Here is a 20,507-nt window from a genome sequence, read left to right as displayed (position 1 = left end):
TTTTGACCTATTGCTTGGGCCAAACAAAACATGTCTACAGGTTGTAATCAGCTTGTGGCCTGCGATATTGTCTTTAGGAACTAGGGTCAGCTGGGGAGTATACACTTGGCCATGTCAGAAACAAAAGCAGTATGTTTGCATCTTGGGAACAAAAAGCATGACCAGCAGATAAGATTGGAAATTTATTGCCTGCAGCAAGTAAGGAGAGCATTTGGGTTTTTCTCGAAGCAGTACTCTGGAGGAAGAGAAGCTGGGAATTTTATTTGGGGAGAATATATATATTTCCACATGAAGGCATTTTAGGGGCATGCTATTCAGGATGTACATTTTTGGGAACACAGCTCAAGGTCACAATATGTGTTAAAGTCAAAAGGGTGGACTTGAACACTTCTGGGCATGCTCAGTTCAGGTTCACAAAGATGGCGGACTTGAACACTTCCTGGCACACTTAGTTCAGATTTGCAAAGATGGCCGACTTGAACACCCAGGCTCAGGTTCAGATTCACAAAGACATGGGTAGCGCTACTTCCGGGCATGCTCAGTTTAGCTTCACAAGATGGTGGACATGGGTACTTCCGGACATGCTCACTTTAGGCCCCCAAAGATGGCAGACACGAACATCTGGGCATGTACAGTTCAGTATTATAACGGGACAAGTTTATCTGAAGATCCTAAAGGAAAGAGTTAAAAGAATGTTTCTGTTACCTTGGTTCTTCCTAAGTTTCAAAAAGTTTTAGCTGAAACAAGATGAAGCGACAATTTGAAGGGGTGTAAATGTAAGTGTTGGTCTCTAAAGGTTCCTGTCTAGGTAATAAGGTGATATGAACCTTAGGGATAGGCAGGAAGTGGTGCACTGGGGTAGTAGGAGCCGTCAAACTCTTGAGAGAGGTCATGCAGACTACTTGAAGGAGAGTTTTCAAGGGTACCAGCATTTTTTAGGAAAAAGCAACTCATTCATTTCTCTGGATGGAGTTTTTCATTTGCTGTCCTAAAGAGGGCTATATATTGGTCTTTTATGTGTCTCCATATACCAAAATAATGTTTAAAAACTATTCACAGTACTTCAATGTTAATAATAACCTGTAAGCAAATGATTCCGGTAGTTAACAGTAAAATTATTACTTGGTCCACAGTATTTTTTTTTTAATAGTTGTAGGTGGACACAGTACCTTTATTTATTTTTATATGGTGCTGAGGATTGAACCCAGTGCCTCACACGTGCCAGGCAAGCATTCTGTCATTGAGCTACAACCCCAGGCCTTGGTCAACAGTATTTTAAACTACTAATTAGATGCATTTTGGGGACATCAGCATATCTACTTCTGAGTTACACTGGAAACCTTGTTAAATTTTCCTAAAGGCTCTAGAAAGAGTCAAAGGGAGGGGCTTGGGCTGTGGCTGATTGGTAGAGTGGTCGCCTGGCACAAGTGAGGCTCTGGATTTCATCCTCAGCACCACATATAAATAAAATAAAGGGGTCTGGGGTTGTGGCTCAGGGGCAGAGCGCTTGCCTAGCATGTGTGAGGCCCTGGGTTCGATTCTCAGTATCACATATAAATAAATGAACAAAATAAAGGTCCATCAGCATCTTAAAAAAACATTAAAAAAATAAAATAAAGGGTATTGTGTCCACCTACAGCTAAATATATGTAAAAGAAAAAAAAAGTGCAAGGGGAAACATTGATCATGTAAATTATCCGAGGAAAACTGATTTCTTAACAATTCTGTTACTGGGAATGTAATGGACTCACAATAAGGTGTTAAAGGAGAGTTCCATTAGCCCATTTGCTCTGCCTTCTTTGTTTTACCTTCAGTATGTATTCTGCTTCGAAATCATATTACATGAATTATGAAAAGGACAGTAAATGCACTTGAGAAAATTTAGAATTGTTTAGATATAATGCAAAGATGGCATTCTTGGAAGGACAAAATATAATAATTTAACATTAAAATATTTCTAGGTGTGATGTAAAAGGGCTGGGAATTCTACTCTGTAAGATGTATTCCTATGGGGCGTATATATATACATATATATGTGTGTGTGTGTGTGTGTGTGTGTTTGTGTGTGTATGTATTTGTGTGTGTGAGGGTAGGCATTTAAAATACAGGAGTGACTTAAATATCTTCACTTACACTAAATTTCTTTTGCATATTGGGTATGAAATAATGGGAAGGATCTTTTGGAACTATCTTTTAGAAAGACATCTTTATTGATTTTGAATAGAATGTATATAGTTCATTGTGCTTTATAGAGATTTATTGATATAAATCACATATTATACAATTCATACTTTTAAAGTTTGTCCAACTATCACAATCTGATTTCAGAACATTTTCATCACCCCAGAAGAAACTCTATATGACTATTAGCAGTAACTCTCCTTCTCTCCTTCTCCTGAAAAACACTAATTTATTTTTTGTTTCTATGGATTTGCCTATTCTGGACATTTTGCATATACAGAGTCATATGTGATATGTGGTATTGTGCCAAGCTTCTTTCTCTTAGTCTAATGTTTGAAGGCTCATTCATGTTGCAGCATGTATCAGTACTTCATTCCTTTTTATTGCTGAATAATATTCCATTGTATGACCACACTGTTTTCTATTCATTCACCAGTTGAGGGACATTAGGTTGCTCCTATCTTTTTGGCTAACAAGCACAATGGTATTACGAACATTCATATACGAGGTTTTACATGGAGATATGTTTTCATTTCACTTAGGTATTTACTGGGAATAGAATTGTAATTATCTCTTTGCTTCCTAGGAATTCATTGTCAAATTGAAAAAGGTTGACAAATGGGTACCAAAGGGACTACTTTGTTGTTGATGTATAATAGGCATCCAAGAATCATTGTAAGAATTCCTGTGTAAAAGGGCATTTCAACTTCATCCCTTAATATTAAACTGGATAGTAAAGTATACCCATAGGTACCAAGGGTGTACCTATCAATTTAAAGCTCATATAAAATAAGTAGTGACTCACCTGTAATACAGACACACTGATTCCCAAAGTGAATGTTTCCCACAGTGATGACTCTGATAGTAATTCCCAGGGAGGTAAGAAGGTAATTGTTGAGACTTGCTAATGTGTATGTGAGACATTTCTGCAAAAAAAAAATCTTTTGACTCTTGAGAATCCATGATTATATTAGGCATTTGAGCTATACTTAAAATATCCTGATAATGGATGTTAACATCCACTTGTGCCTTGTGTTTTTGTTACTTAAATACTCCTTGATCTAGGAGGACAAAAAACCTTATGCACTAGACAAGGTTTTTGCTAGAATTTTTCTCTTGGGATATTTCCCGTATTTTGTGCAACAACATAAATTGGATTATGAACCTATATTTATAGATAAAATGTAATTTACTCTTCAGAAGTATTTTTTTTCTGATTGTTGACAAAGTATAGCTATAAAATGAAAACATTTTTGTGTGAGATATTTTCAATGAACTTAACTGGCTGCTAATAGGGCTCAGCTTGTCTTGGATTTTGAATCTTGTTAAATCTTGCATGAAAATTGTCAGCCCTGAAGCAAATCTTCTTTTCTTTCCTAGTTTTATTTAGTTCTTTCCGGTGTATTTCACTTTTGACTTGTGAATAATTGTGGTTTAGAATAATAATTTTAGACTGTAAGCTAAAAATTGATGGTACATGGAAGTGGGCTTTTTCTTTCTTTCTTTCTTTTTTGTACTCAAAATGTGAGCAGAGTTGGCATTTGGTCTGAGGATGAGTGAGTGAAATTTTGAGTGTATCTAAAGATAATTGGCTTTTAATTTTCTGAAGACACAATCTGTTGCTTTGCATTTTGTTGTTTTTTCTCTTCTTTCCTGGCAGTGTGAAGACTTGTGGGCCTTTCCCAAAAGAGTGAGATGGGAGGTGTGTAATTTACCCTAACCTACCCAGATGAAGGTCTTAAGGCGGGCAGTGGTTGAGGAAAAATGTTTAGACCACTGGGAGACTTCGGATTCTCTTAGATTGAGTGATCTGGGCAATTCTATAACCACTCTCTTGGAAGACTGTGAGTTGCTTTGGTTTTGCTATTGAATGATATTAGTATTGGCAAAAATAGGCCTAGGATATTCCAGAATATTATGTAGTACAATGCCAAATCTTAATAGAGGCTGGAGACTGGAGAATTATGCTCCTTAAAGCAATGTTATTTGCTGAATATACAGTATCATTTAACCAAGAACATGCTGTAATTCAAAGAGTTAACCACATTTCAGAGAGATGCCCAGGCTTAAAATGCCTTTTTGACCACACATTTCAAAACAGGACTAGACTTTTAAAGAGAAATTCCCAAGAATTGCTTCATCTTGCTTATGTGTTCTTAGTGCCTCCAACGATGCCAGATATGTATATAGTAGGGTGTCATTAAATGATTTTTGAATGAATAAGTAAATAAAATGCTTTTTTAAATATCTTAGTTAAAATGAGAACTGATTATTTTAGTGGAAAGTTAAATTCTAGCATGTTTTTTAGCCCAAGAAAACTTTTGTATGGCTTTTTTTTTTTTTTTGTTACAGTTGTGACAGGGACACTACTTGAAAGTTTTCAACCAAGATTATTCCCTTTTGCAAATGTGTCTCAGTAATGGACTCTTGCTGTTTTTTATTCTTGAGCTGCTGACAAAATTTGGATGTGTTCACTCTTGCGCAGTAAAAGGCTACTTTTTTTTAAACTTTATTTTATTTGTTTATTTATTTATTTTTATGTGGTGCTGAGGATCGAACCCAGGACCTTGCATGTGCCAGGCAAGCACTATACCGCTGAGCCATAACCCCAGCCCCGTAAAAGGCTACTTTAACAAGTGATTTCAGCAATTGAGGCACCAATATATCTGATCAGCCATCTTTTTGATTTGTTATTCCTTGTAAATTCAGATATTGTTAGAAAGAGAAATTTGATTTAACCTAAGTGACGTAAGCCGGATTTCATCCAGTAAGAATCTGGTTAAGATAGCCTGATGGCCCTTTAGAGCTATGTGAACTAAGATCCCAGGGGCTTATGAGGTAGGTGCTAGCTGCATCTAAGAGTTTACTGAGTGCTTTCATAGACACAGTCATTTGATGCTCAAGCCCTCTTATATAGGGACCTGCTTACTGACCTAGGCCTCAACTCAAGTAAATTTACTATAATTTGGTTTCCTCCTGTATAAACTGTGAGGGAGCGCCAACTACACAGCACCAACTACAGGGGTGTATATAGACTATCATAAACTAGTATCCTGTTTTATAGCTGAGGAAATAGGCCTGGAGAAGTTCAGGGATTTATCTTCATTGCCAAAAAGTTTACAAGGTCCACCCCAACCTCTCTGGCCCCCAAGTCCTTTTTTTTGGTGGTGTTGGGGTCACTATGAGGTCAGAGTCCAGGCTTTTGAGAATTGGCTTCTCTAATATCATGAATAACTTTAGCAAAACTTTTATTTTGTGAAAGGGGAGAGAGGCTGAAGATAAGACACTTGTTATATTGACGTCATGCTCTGTTTTTACCTAATGTGTTTACTGTGTGCCATAATCCTTGAATTTATGAATTTTTGGCATGTGTAACCAAAGAGACCTGTCAGTTATTGCATCATAAATAATGATATATGTGTAAAATGATATATTAATGGAATTCAGTATAACAATTGGACCTGCTTTCTGGAGTCATGGGAATCAAGTAATGATTACTTCCAAAATGAAGTTTCATGAAAGAAAGGAGAGAGGTGTGCTTTTAATTCATTAACAGCTATAGAGACAGACTGAAAAGCAAGCAGCTCCTTGATGTATACCAGCCCCAGGATTCTTCCTGTGGAAGCAACACCCTCTATGGACTATCTTATGGACTATCTTATGAACCATTTAGTTCTTGGCCTAACCTTACTAGATAGATATAGTTAGTCTCCATTTTGCAGGAGAGAAAACTAAATGGTTAAGCAACTTGTCCAGAGTTACTGGGAGGAAGATAGTTATCTCCTTGAATGCAAAATTAAGGCAGACCTATCTTTTGAGGATTGTTTCATAGCATGATTCCTTTTTATCACTGTGGTTTCTAATGTTAAACATTCCTCTGGATTTTTAAAACTTATTGCTTATGTTGAAAAGATTGTCTTGATGTATCTTAAATATCATGATCTTGCAGCTGATTAATCCATTAAGTGACTTAATTTGGAATCTACTGTGCTCATAGTTGAAGGTCATAGTGTAGTTATTTTTGAACTTAGGATTTACAGGGGGGGGGCTTTACCACTGAGCTACATCCCCAGACCTTTTTATTTTTTATTTTGAGACAAGGTCTCACTAACTTGCTGAGAGTGGCCTTGATTTGCCATCCTCTTGCCTCAGCCTCCTGAGTAGCTGGGATTACAGGTGTGTGTCACCTTGCCTGGATCATAATGTAGTTTTCGTCAGCAAACATCCCCTTCATTCCCTTTTAAAAAAAGCTCAAGCAGGAACTGTTGTTCTGTGATTTGCCCCAAAATATGTTAGCACTTTCAAGATTCTAGACAGTGTTTAAATGGACGTTTGTTTAAAAGGAAAGGTTTTAAAAAGCCCAGTGCCTGCTGATTTGCATTAGTGGGTATTTTGCTGATAACTAATCTGATGTGAAGTGGTCTATGAGAAGTTCTCAGAATGTGTGGGATTTAAGCCGTGTGGATTATATGGTCACAACTATAACTGAATGATGGCGCTTTGGGGAAACTTCTTGCTTATATTGATGGCAAATTTTTTGCAGTAAGAGGATGGAAAATAAAATAGTAAAGGTTGTGTAGGCAATTCCTATTTCTTTATTAAATTAATAACAGTTTATAGCAAAAGAACTAACTTTTCAGATATTTGTGAACTTGGCACTTAGTGCTTATATATTTAGCTGATAGATATTTTTTCCATAAAACCTGTTCCTAAAAACATGTCAGGGGCTTCTCTGGAGGCTGCAGGTGGCAAGACAGGTTTGGCAGTACTGTTTGTGCAGAATGTGCCCTTGGCTCCTGCTCCACCCTTACTATGCTCCATTAGTCTAATTGCATCTTCCCAGGATGCACTTCACCTGGGAGCCTCACTCTCAGCTCTATCACTTATAGCTTCTTCTCAGCAGCACATGAAGATGCATGGGTAGAAGAAGCACAGCTTAGACCAGAATGTGTGGCCTTTTATTCTAGAGGAATCAAAATATTTCACATGTCATTTGTGTATTCTGAATTAGAGAGAGCAAGTACTTTTTTCCTTTTATAAATTGGGGAAATGAGTGGCAAGTTAATAAGTGTGAGATGGATCCAGGACTAATCTCCAGTTCTTATCTAATGTATATCAACTCAGATCATTTCAGGTGGCAGTGATTTTATTTAATTGCACTAGGAAAATCTGGAAAGGGGCAAGCAAGAGAAAAAAATTGTACAAAAGTAAAGGTGTGGTTGTTTGACTACATGATGATCACTTCTGTTTGTGTTGACTTTTGATAACTTAAGTGGAAAACATGTGGTCTCTATTTAATTCCTATGAATCACAACCTCATTACGTAAAATGTATCACACCTTAAATAACTTGCTAATGAGTAAGCTTAAAATTTATTGAAAAGACCAAGTGAGCAGTTGTTAGATTAGAACTACTAGGCAAACAAATATTCTTTCAAAATTCTGGAGTATTCTTTCAGAATACTAAATTGTTCTTAATATGAGAATGAGTTTATATTTTATTTTTCTTTTGTCTTTCTTTCTTTTTGATGAGGGGAAGGGCCTGGGGGAGTAGTCTCACTTTGTTGCCTTGGCTGTCCTTCAACTCCTGGGCTCAAATGATTATCCTGCCTTAGTCTCCTTATTAGCTGGGACTTTTTAAAAAAATATGATTTAAAAACAAACAAATTGCCTTCACTATATTTTAAGGGTTCTTTATAGATGTTTATAATTTTCAAAATATTTTCAGGATACAGAAGCTAATTTAGTAGATTTTTATATTTTGGTAACTCAGATTCTTCTTTTAAGTAAAGGATTTTTTTCCCCCTGGCAAAACACATTGGTTTGCAAAAATGTAGCATTTATCTTTTTTTCTGCAGATGAGTAGTCATGGCTGATAATAATAGTGAACATAGAGGGGAGGGGAGGGGGGATAGTAGAGGATAGGAAAGGCAGCAGAATACAACAGACACTAGTATGGCAATATGTAAATCAGTGGATATGTAACCGAAGTGATTCTGCAATCGGTATACGGGGTAAAAATGGGAGTTCATAACCCACTTGAATCAAAGTGTGAAATATGATATGTCAAGAACTATGTAATGTTTTGAACAACCAACAATAAAAATTAAAAAAAAATAATAGTGAACTTTGTGAATGCTTCCCCTGAGTCAGGCAACTACTATTTAATGTATATTATCTCATTTAGTTCTTGGCCTAACCCTACTAGATAGATATAATTAGTCTCCATTTTGCAGAGAGAAAACTAAATGGTTAAGCAACTTGTGCAGAGCTACTGGGAGGAAGTGTCAGAGCCCGGGTTCAGACACTGGTACACAGGTTTCCAGAGCCTGACCTGGCCTCACCCAGGCAGTGGGAGATGTCAGGTTGTGACCTTAAGGAATGCAGCTCAGCTAAATAAACTTAGACTTCCCTCTGAACTGGCCCATCCATTACCATTGTCTGTTGCTCTTCACTGTTCGCCTGTGTGTCTGAAAGACACTGCCTTTGTGGTAAATCACTGCTTCTGATCTATGTTGATTTGAGGATGTAATTTGACGAATTATTTCAGTGACTCTGAGGGGCTTTACTGTGATGGAAAGAAGACTTTGACATCTGCTCTTAAGTGGTGGATAGGTGTCTAGGCTAGCTTGGCTGTCTGCTCTCCCCGTGGCTAGGCAGTGAGGCCCAGGAGCTTGTTGGAGTGGCTTTCCCCCACTACAACCTTCAGGAGTTTCACTGCTACTTTCCATAGCAAATCCCCTTTCCTGTCCCAAAGACTCCACCTCTAGAGACCAAATTTAGTTATTATTTCTAGAGTTTCACTAGACACATTGGTGTTGGTAATTGCAAGGGGCTGTTATATATAACAGTTCGGTAGGTCTGCTTAAAAAATATTTTTTATCTTACCTCTCTTTTTTTTGTGCTAGGATTTAAAAGTCTTTTTAAGATGTTTCAATAAGAGCTTTTTACACAAATTAGGGCCTCTTCATGAATAGAGTTAAGGAGAATCATCCCTCTGCTCCTCAGCTTTGTAATGAAACTTGAATTTAAAGATGGGGTTGAAGTTAATGTGCATATATAGATGATATTTCAAGTTTAGATCTTAATTTTTATGTACTTTTAGATCATCCATAGGGTTTTTAACTTTAAATAGAAAATGTTTAAAATTTAGTTTAGCTTTTAACTTATGTAGTCAGCCAGACTTAGATGATAAGTCCAATAAAATAATTGCAGAGAGTACTTATTGTGTTTTTTTCTGTGTATACTTGTTCATACTTAAATGGATGTAATTTCCCACAGTAAACAGATTTTGGTGATATAAGCATGTCCTTTAAATAAAACATTAGATTCATGTTAATTAATCTAATACTGATTTTTGACTAGTGTGTTATCCTTGTTTAACAGACAATTAACACCCAATTCTGTCTTTCAGGCAGTAACAGAGAAGAATTTTGAAACACGGGATTTTCGGGCCTCTCTAGAAAATGGTGTTTTGTTGTGTGAGTAAGTATTTAAAGCATTTAAAAAATAATTCAAAAGCAAATATGTGTGTGCTGGTCATGTATGTGGGTGTGTGCACATGCAGGTACGTGCGTATAGGGGGTGTGTGGGTGTGCATTGGTGTTATGAGATGTTCCTCTTCTCATAGTCCCCATCATCACAGATATGTGTTCTTGGTCACAGGTGAGATTTGATCCCTGCAAATTGACACCCCCATAATAGGAGACAGTAGGAAGGGGTTATCATATCAGTCTCTGTATCTACAGATAGTGTTTCTGAAATGTGTATTATTTTCAATTAGTAAACAAGAAAGATTCTATTATTGCTTGTAGGCATGGGTGGTTGAGGAGGAAGACTTATTACATTTCACTGCCTATCACTTACCATGAGTAGTTTAACATGCAGAACTGCCTGGTTTTGAAGTTAACATAAAACTTCTTTTCTTCATCAATAAGTTATGATGATTAGAGCAGTAAATTTTTCTTTCAAGTTTTAAGTGGAGCTATTATATTTCCCCAATCAATTTGAGTCATGGACATTCTCAATTAATAAATGTTACTGAGAACCACATCCCAGGCTGTGGTTACCATAAGTAAAATAGGCTGGTGCCATGATTGATATTTAGTTTTGGTTCCCCAGTGGATGCATAGTTCTTTTAGCCAAGTATTTGACCTTTGGGGGTAGGGGAAAGGCAGGCCTGTGAGGTGAAAGGATGAAATGTTGGAGGAAGGTACAGGCTGCAGAAGTGAGTAAATAAATTATAAGAATGTACTTGAGTACCCACCCACATTTTTAAAAGCACTTGATAATTCCAACTTAGACGCTTATCACACAGTTATGGAATCAGTCCACAAGTAAGCACTGGGAGTGTATGTACTGGCACTTAGATCATTTTGAATCTCCTTTTGAAGGATGTTGCTTACAGTAAAGATTCAAAGGGTCAGATTCCTTGCTCCATTACTTTTGTACATTTGAACTAGTGACTTCTGTGTACATTTGAACAAGTGACTTAACATTTGAGTCTTATTTTTTCCTCTCTAAAGATCAGGATATCGGACTTGTCTAAATCACAGGGATGTCTGAGTTCAATAACACATATATTGAGGTTTTTGTACATTATCAAGTTTTGTATAAATGCAAGTTATTGTTAGAAAGATGGCCATGTAAAATCTGCTCTGTTGACAGGTGTTCAAACTCCATTGTTTTAGAGTATCATTAATTGTTCCATATGAAGTTGCTGATATTTAACCATTTGTGACCTATAGAAATATATAATGTGCATATATAGATGATATGTGATTTCATCTAATGAGGGACAGGCATTGAAGAAGGGCCATGAATAAAGTTTAAAGAATATTTCTAGTTCTTTTCCAATGTCACATTCAGAATCCTTATTGAATAGTGTTCAGACTTACTTATGTAGGCCACATGGTCGCCCCAGTTGGTCACCAAGGGGAAATTATCTTGATTTGAAAACTGCATGATTTAAATGGGTTCTCATGTGTTCAGCAGATGGAGATGGGAAAATCTCCTAGAAAGAGGCATGTGACCTGCAAACTACCTTAACTCTAAGTATGGATTATTTAGAAGTTTGCAGTAAAAATACTTCACCAATTTTAAGTGCTATAACTCTGGATAGCTGGTGGGTATTTGGAGGAGGTATGCCTATAAGGTGCAGGATTCTTCTGAGATTGACAAGAGCATATAGCCTGCCGCAGTCCGGCTGCAGCAAAATAACCGGGGGGTGACGAACAACTTGTGTACGTTGATACAGCAGGAGTAGGAGCCGTTTATTGTAGGACAGGAGCAGTATTTATACATTTTACACAACTTATTTAAATTAGCATAAACTAGATACATCAGTCAACCAATAAGAAATCTCCACACTTAATGGCTCGCTGGAGTTACTTCACAAACCACTCCCTCTGGCATTTTGCCAGGCGCCATCCAGACTTGTTTACAGACCCTAACATTTCTCTGGCAAAATGCCAGGCGCCATCCTGACTTGTTTACAGACTCTAACAATAGCCCAAACAGATGATCTTTGCAAAGAAACCATTTTGTGGGTTATATGCTTCCAGTAATAAACTATTGCTCAGAATATTTCAGGGATTCTACTTTTTGGGCACTGCCTCCATAAATAGATCTTTAAGCATTTTTTACTTAAAATTTATGCACCAGCCTGGGTTCTAAATGATTTGAAAAGATTTCCAGAAATTCTACCCCATCTGAAAGAATGAGGATGTTTAAAGTTGATAAAAAACTGCTTTGACCAAGGCAGTACAAGTTAGAATAAACATATAATTTCTATCTTAGCTAATGGTGACAGCAAACATTTGGATGCATGGTTAGAGATATGTTGTTTTTTTTTAATATTTATTTTTTAGGTGTAGATGGACACAACACAATGCCTTTATTTTTATGTGGTGCTGAGGATCGAACCCGGTCCCGCTCTACTGCTGAGCCACAATCCCAGCCCTATATTGTTGTTTTTAATGAGTCACCTTAATTAAGAAAATTCTAAAAGATCATTCTTAGATTGTTTCCAAATTGGAATAATAACAGTTTGGGGTTTGAGGTATTACCATATAAATGTATCAGTCTGTTTAGTACTGATAATTGTTTAAATATTTTCCCATAGTTAGTTAAGTAAATACTAGGCCATGGCAATCAGTAATTGTGTAGTTTACTGTGGAACATCAAAGTGGTATATAATAAATTCTTCCTTAAATTGTCAATCACATTGTTCATAGCCCAGGTCAGTATAAGTGTAGTATTGAAAAAAAGCAAGGTCCAGGTAACTGTATTCTTTTTTTTTTTTAATATATTTATTTTTTAGTTGTAGTTGGACACAATATCTTTTACTTATTTATTTTTACGTGATGCTGAGGATCAAACCCAGGGCCTCGCATGTGCTAGGCAAACACTCTACTGCTGAGCCACAATCCCAGCCTTGGGTAACTGTATTCTTTATGAATCTATAAATGAAGAAAGTTTAGATGGGTCTCTGAAATGGTGATCAGGGACTGCTGTGTGGCCACATTACCTTCATACAATAGTGACAGAAAACAGCCAGCTGCTCAGAGAGGCCTGGTATTGTAGGCCTGACTTTTAAATTCATTGTGAATATAGTAAGCTGACTTGAAGGTTTTTTTCTCCCCCTGTTAGATATCTCATTTTTTGGCTGAAATATAATTAGAATGTTTTTAAAATCTTGATTTATTTTCTGACAAAAGCCTGACTTCTATTTGGCTTACTGCCAGAACTATATTTCTTGTGAAATGTAGGATCTGTTTGTTGCCTGTTTAGGCTTCCTTGTTCATTATCCCTATTAATGAGGTTTCTTTTTTTTTTTTTTTTTGCTTTTTAGTAATTTTATTATTTTTTCTAATATTGTTACTTTAATTTCCCATAGCACCTTGGCAACATTGAAAACAAATACAAATACAAGGATGTACGTACGTATTTTAACATTTTATGCAAGAGCATGTGTCACCATTTTTTGGAGGGACAATTCTGACAATAGTAACAAACCTAAGCAATGGACAAACTAGAAAGCCAGATAAATGGTTCTGGTCCCCCAACCCCCAACATTTAAGATATGCTTAATGAGGTTTCTTAATGTTTCATTTAGTAATTTCAATAGCTTTTTATCCTTCAGTAGTGCTTTTTTTCATATTTAAACTGGTGTTCTGAAATATCAAAGTCAAAAGAGTTGGAGAAGCTTATTATAGCTTTCATCCAACTGGCAGTGGACTGACATTTCAGAGTCTAAATTGGGTATAAACTCTGTGCTGAGGTTTCAGATGAGATGTACATCTGAATAGTGAGGGCAGTTGTGTGCATTGTGATCGGCTATTGAAGTTAGTACGTTCATATTAATCACTTTAGTTTCATTTAGTTTGTTTGGCTGTGGAATCTAGTGAGTTGATGGCTAAGGAATATTCCCTGGAAAAAATCCAATATAGTCTAATATTTTACACTTTACCTCGGATACCTGCTCTCTCATGAGGTGGGTACTAACCAGATTTTTTTCCCCTAATTAATAAAAGGATCAACAAGAATTTATTAGATGATTTCAGCTCTTTGTTATAATTTTCTATGAGTTTAATTATTATATTCATTAATCTGTCTATTCTCTCCAGTATTTCTTAATGTTAATTAGGACTGCCTTTATTATATATTTTAAAAAGTATAAAAGATTTGCCACTGCATAAATGTTTACAACCCCGTTTTGCTCTGGTTTCTGGCAGAAGTATTTCTCTTCTCTAAACATATTTGGGTGAAGCCTATCCAGCTTTCGATATCAACTAGTGATTTCCCAATTACTCATGATGGCAATCTTGGAAATACTGGGTGAAAACATTTGTTATTCCTCAGTGAAGTAAGATTTGTCTGAAGATAGTCTGATTGGGTGTGTTACTGGTTAGTCAATCTGTACTTCCCCTTCCTGGAATGGTCCCAAGTTTTTGCCCTGTTTCCTTTGACCATGCACTAGAAGCTTGAACCTTTTGGAACATGTGGCTCACATTATTCAGCAGCTTCTCACGCTGTCACCAGGTCTTTTGAAACTTTGCTTGCCACTTGGAAAGAGTGGAGCAAGATGTTCACCTATTGGTGCGAGAAGTCCTGTTCTATTTATATCTGCCTTGTGACTATCACACTGTTTTTAAAGTACCATAATATTTGATCAAAGATAAATTTAATAGAGAAAGAAAATTATTTACCATTACTGCTATTTACTGTGGGGCACTCAGGTGACTTTTTAAAGGCATTTGGCAACAAAGACAAGTCTGTCACTTGTCATTCATGCAGAGAGAACTCTATCCTTTTTCTTAGAGCTGGAGACTTCTATGCATGGGGTGCCAGGGATGCCAGGGACACGAGTGGACTGTTAGGGCTTCTGTACTTAGCTCCACGGGAGGCCCAGAGACTTTGTATAATGGCAGGGTGTGTATTTTTAGAGCTGTTTCTGGTTTTAGATTTCTAGAGGAGGATAACTGTTCAAACTAGAAGGTAGAAAGCTCAATCCTGTGCTTCCTGAGCTTGGGTGTATTGTTGATAGTGTTTTCTTACCCTAAATAAAAGTTACTAAGAGTAGAGCATACCATGTTTTAGTCATAGTGCCCCTGGGAAGTAAATGAGAACGACAGCTACTGAAAATGAAGGGAGTAATGTATTTGCTGTCTGTGATCCAAACAATTTATATTAAAGTTTCTTAGCAAGAATTTATTATTAAAATATGTGTGTGTGTGTACACACGTGTTTTATAGTATTAGGGACTGAACCTAGCCTTGCACATCCTAGGAAAGTGCTAGGGATGTCCTCAGCCCTGAAATATGTTTTTGATATAATGGAGGTTTTCAAGTGAATATGTGGAAAACTTTACATTAGTTATGAAATTGTAGAAATGTGGAAATTCCGGTATGAGAATTAGAAGTGAATTAAATAAAGGGAATAAATACTGTAAGAAAGATAAATATGTAATGCTATCACATAGATTGGAACTAGAATTATTGCCTTATATAAGAGACTTAAACTTAAGAATTTTTATATACTAGCTATTTTAGTCAGCTTTTTTGCTGCTGTAACTAAAAGATCTGATAAGAACAATTTTAGAGAAGGAAAGGTTTATTTGGGGGCTCATAGTTTCAGAGGTCTCAGTCCATAGAAGGCCAGCTTCATTCCTTAGGGCACAAGGTAAGGCAGAACATCATGGTGGAAGAGAGTAGCTGAGGGAAGCAGCTCTTATGATAATCAGAAAGTAGGTGACTCCACTCATCAGATACAAAAATATATACCCCAAAGCCACACCCCCAAGGATCCATCTCTTCCAGCCACCCCTATTCACCTTCAATTACCACTCAGTTAATCCCATCAGGGGATTAATTCACTAATGGGGTTAAGACTCTCATAACCTAATCATTTCTCCTCTAAACCTTCTTGCATTGTCTCACACATGATGTTTGGGGTCTACCACACATCCAAACCATAACACCAGCCATTATCAATCGGAAAAGTAGATAACAGCTCATGGATAAGAATGGTAAACTTAAAAAATGTATAAGTCAACATATAAATTAAAATTAATTTATAATTTTAATCTAATCCTCATTATAAAATCTATCCAAATTTTTTTGACTCTAGGAGTCGTTTCAAGGTTTACATGGAAGAATGGGTTTATATGTAGAACAGGAAAAATTCTAAAGATAAAAATTTCTGTGGAATTTGCCTGTCCTAATAATAGAACACTATGACAAAGTATAGTACTTAAGAAGTATGAATTGAAAAATAAATAAATGGAAGGAAGACCAATAAAGTAGACAAAGGAGGTCAGGGGGAAGAAGGAGAGGAGGAAAAGAGAAAGTACTGGGGATTGAAATATGGAACAATATGGTATATGTATTTATGAATATATCAAAATAAACCTAACTATTATGTGTAACTACAGTGCAGTAATAAAGTATTCAGTGATTTAAATATGTGCATGTTAATATAACAAAGTCAGGAAGAGAATTATAAATTCTTATATATAAGAATTTATGATATGGGAGATAAGAGAAAGTGGAGAAGAAATGCATAGGTTAATTATGGTATTGGGGTAAATAGTTGGCTAAGAATTAATTTAAAAATGCATCACATATTGAAATATGGTCTAGATTAAGGTAACTAAAGCTGGAAAAGCAACCTAAGAATTAAAAAAAAGATCTTTGGAGGTAAAGTTCTAAGCATTGAAAGGATAGAAAAAAGAAAAAGGAAAAATAATGTTCTTACAAATGAAATATTATAAGTAAAAGTGACTCAAATTATGTAGGGCTCCATTAAAGTGTTAAGATGTACATTTTTTAATCCTCAGTAGACAAATGAGCAAAGAATATAACCAAATACTTGAAAAGGAGGAAATATTATTGAATAAATAAAAAATATATAATATGCTATTATAATATGTAATAATAAATATAAAATGTTTATCTTCATTAGTAAACAGTCATACTACAACTAGATACAATGTTTTTGTTGAAACTAGTAAATAATATAACATCTGTTAAACAAAAATCATGGATCTAAGGGCATAGTTCAGCAGTAGAGCATGTGCTTAGGTTTGCATGCACAAGGCCCTACATTAGGTCACCAGCATTTAAGAGGGGAAGAGAAGAGATGGTCATATTTTGACAGCATGATATATAGTCTCAAAATGACCAGTCAGATATAAACTGGTACAACTCTCTGAAAAATAATTTGACAATACCTTTAAAGTAAAAATGTGATACTTTATTCATTACCATAATAAATAAATACTTTTATCATAAAAATTACAAGACATTCCTTGGTAATTCTTCTTTTAGGGATCTGTCCTAAGAAATAGATTAAAGTGAATGAAAAGATAGTTAGAAAGCCTATGCATGATTTGTAGTTGTAGTTCAGTGATTGAATGCTTGTCTTGTATGCATGATTCACTGGGTTTGATCCTCAGCACCACATAAAAAATAAATAAAACAAAGAGGGCTCAGGCCACAACTCAGTGATAGAGCGCTTGCCTAGCATGCGTGAGGCAATGGGTTCAATCCTCAGCACCACATAAAATAAAATAATAAAATAAAGATATTGTGCCCACCTATAACTAAAAAGTAAATATTAAAAAAACAAAGATATTGTGTCCATCTACATCTAAGAAAAAAAAAAGTTAAAAAGGAAAGCCTAAGCATAATTAAAAATACTAGGAACAACTTAAAGACTTGAAACGTGATAAGTAATTTGGTGAAAAAAAGTTTTTTCCCTTAAAACCAGTGATTATAAAGCTTGCAGCAATGTGAAAATTATAGTAAGAAGCTGACAGGTGGAGGAAACACTTGTTAAAGGTGTGAGTATGCCATGGGATAGCTGCCTGCAGGGGAAAAGGTAAATTGATTCTTGTTGCCAGATTCCTTTCCAAATAGGTATGTATCAGAGGTTAATACTGATGATTTCATTTTTGGGAAGTAGAATAGAAGAAATTAAAAGGAGGATGGAAAAGTATATACATACACATATACATCAAAGCAACAATTAGAACCTAAGTACAACTAAGAAGGACATATCATTTTCACATAAAGGGATAGAGAGGAGTTGAGTCACATTATTTGATGGTTATTGCAGAACTCTACGACAGGAACCGTAGCTCCCAGTGTGAGTTACCTTTTTTGTTTTTGTTTTAAACACTTATCCTTTTGAGTAATTTAGGGTTCAGAGCAAAATAGAGAGGAAGGTGTAGACAGCCCATATACCTCCTGCCTTATACATATGTAGCTTTCCCTATTATCAGCATCTTCCCAGGAGTGGTACACTTGTCATAGTTGATGAACCTGCACTGACACATTATCATCATCACAGTCTATAGTTTATATCTCGATGTTGTCCATTCTGTGGATTTGAACAAATGTATTTTGACATCTATTCATCATTATAGTATCATACAGGATAGTTTCATTGCCCCCCAAATCCTCTATGCTCTACCTATTCATCTTTTCCCTTAGCATCTTTATAGTTTAATCTCTTCCAGAATGTCATATATTTGCAATTGTTCTCTTTTTTGGACTGGCTTCTTTCTTTTTAGTGGCAAAAATTCCATTTTCTATATGTAACAGCAATGTGGAAAATTATAGTAAGGAGCTGACAGGTGGAGGAAACACTTGTTAAAGGTATGAGTATGCCATGGGATAGCTGCCTGCAGGGGAAAAGGTAAGTTGATTCTTGTTGCCAGATTCCTTTCCAAATAGGTATGTATCAGAGGTTAATACTGATAGGACATCTTGATTGCTTCTAAGTTTTGGCAATTATGAAAGTTTTCTAAACATCCACATGCAAGTTTTGGTGTGGATGTACATTTTCAACTCCTTTGGTAAATACGTAGGAGCATGACTGCTGGCTCATGTGGTAACAGTTTCTTCCAAAGTGATGCATCACTAGGAGTTCTTGTTGTTCAACCTCCCTGTTGGTGTTAGGTGTTGTCAGTTTTGTGAAGTTTTGCCTAAAAAGGCAAGAATAGGTATTGTTGTAATTTCCATTTCCTGATGTAAGCTTATTTGCCATCTGTATATTTTGTTTTGTGAGGTGTCTGTCTGTTAAGGTCTTTGGCCTATTTTAAAATCAGGTTGATTTCTTCATGTTGAGTCTTTTTAAAAAAATCTTAATTGTGATATTGCAAATGGTGGCATTTTTTCCATTATACCTCCTAACAAATTTTATGTGTATGTATATGTATAAACTATTGATTTCTATGTTAATTTCATATACAAGATAATTCTCTTAATTATTTGCATTAGCTTTTTAGTTGGATTTTCTTGGATTTTTCAGGTGTATAATTGTAACGTGAACATGATTTTGTTACTTTCTCTTTTCCCAAATTTGTTTTTTAAATTCCTTATTAATTGTGCTAGCAATTATTTCAAATAATATACTGATTCTGACATTGTTTTCTTATTCTTGGTTTTAGCAGACATGACTTTTGCATTTTTTACCTAACTTTTGTTGTGCTATATCTCTGCCTAATCTATTCTTACTGTTGAGTCTTAAGGGTTCCTTGTGTTATTAGGAATATCTTGAAAATATTTTCTCCCTCAGTCTGTTTCTTGTCTTTTGCAGAGCAGACATTTTAAAATTTAATGTAATCTTGCTTATCAATGCTTTCTCATGTAGTTTATCCTTTTGATGTCATACTGAAAAAGTCATCATCAAATCTAAGGTCATCTAGATTTTCTTATGTTCTCTTCTAGGATTTCTGTTGTTTTGCATTTTACATGTGTCTGTGATCCATTTTGAGTTAATGTCGTGAAGGGTGTGAGGTCTTGTGGCTAAATGCTCTTTGTTTGGATGTCATAATGGGAAATTTCCTGCTACTCAGTGAAATACATTAGTGCTCTAACTATTAAAGTTGCTCAGAATTAAGAGGAGTCAGACCACTTAAGCTTCTCTATGCACTTTAGGATGCTTACAGTATAACAAAGAGGCTAAATAAGAAAGTTCCACTGTAGTAAAATGATGATCATAATTACATTGTTATTGACTTGTTGCTGTCTCACACATATTCCCATTTTAGCATATATTAACTTTTCATGTATGTTGTGGGTAGTTTAGCATTATTCAAAAATACTGCCACAGGAATTCTAGAAATGAAATATTTATTTTCTTCCTAACCTTTGAACATACTAAAGTGATCCTAAATATTTATATTGAATGCTTTTAAACTTTTAAATTCTATATTGCACGTGCTGATTATGTTACCCATGGAAGTGTGGTCGTTATTCAGTTTGGTTTTATTTTCACATATGAATTTTAGATAGAAGTCATTAATTTAAAACCTTAGTAAGACATTTTCTTAAGAAAACTGGTTCAAATTAATGTATCTGATAGTGTACTGTCTCTATCACACTTGATAATTAGGAGAGATTATTAAGGTTTGACTTGTCTGGCAACAGAAAAAAATGGTAGAGGGAAGATGTTGCTGGTAAAAGCAAAAATTTCTGGCATTTCATTGTAATGAAAGATAATTTTTTTTTGAAATTTATTTTTATAAAGAAGACACATTTTGAATCAGAAGTACCTGAATGCCAGGTACTTTTCTGAATGCTGGGTGCTGTGTTTGGAATCAGAGATGGTATTTGTCCTGGGCAACTGTCCTATCTGGTTGCTGTATGACTGAACCTAGCACAATACTGTCTTTAGTAAGCATTTAAATGTTTAATGAGCAGAATCTGTGCTTACGAGAAAAAATAGGCAAATGAATTAATAACATATAGGGAATAAAACAAAGATCACTAATTTGTAAGGAGAATGTGATATCTTAATACTTATTTAAAAACTTACTAA

General features: G+C 35.5%; 1 protein-coding gene across 2 annotated transcripts in view; it reads left to right on the top strand.

Annotated features, from left to right (window-relative positions):
- The window catches only part of Lmo7 (LIM domain 7), a 214,120-nt gene that overhangs the window by 69,055 nt on the left and 124,558 nt on the right, over positions 1 to 20,507 (top strand). For both annotated transcript variants that reach the window (XM_071611447.1, XM_027938081.3), the window contains exon 2: positions 9,595 to 9,665. In XM_071611447.1, coding sequence (XP_071467548.1) covers positions 9,595 to 9,665 — 71 coding nt within the window. The remainder of the gene's footprint in view (positions 1 to 9,594; positions 9,666 to 20,507) is intronic.

The sequence above is a fragment of the Marmota flaviventris genome, chromosome 4, assembly GCF_047511675.1.
Source record: "Marmota flaviventris isolate mMarFla1 chromosome 4, mMarFla1.hap1, whole genome shotgun sequence".
Taxonomy (NCBI): Eukaryota; Metazoa; Chordata; class Mammalia; order Rodentia; family Sciuridae; genus Marmota; species Marmota flaviventris.
This window is presented reverse-complemented; position numbering and strand designations above follow the sequence as displayed.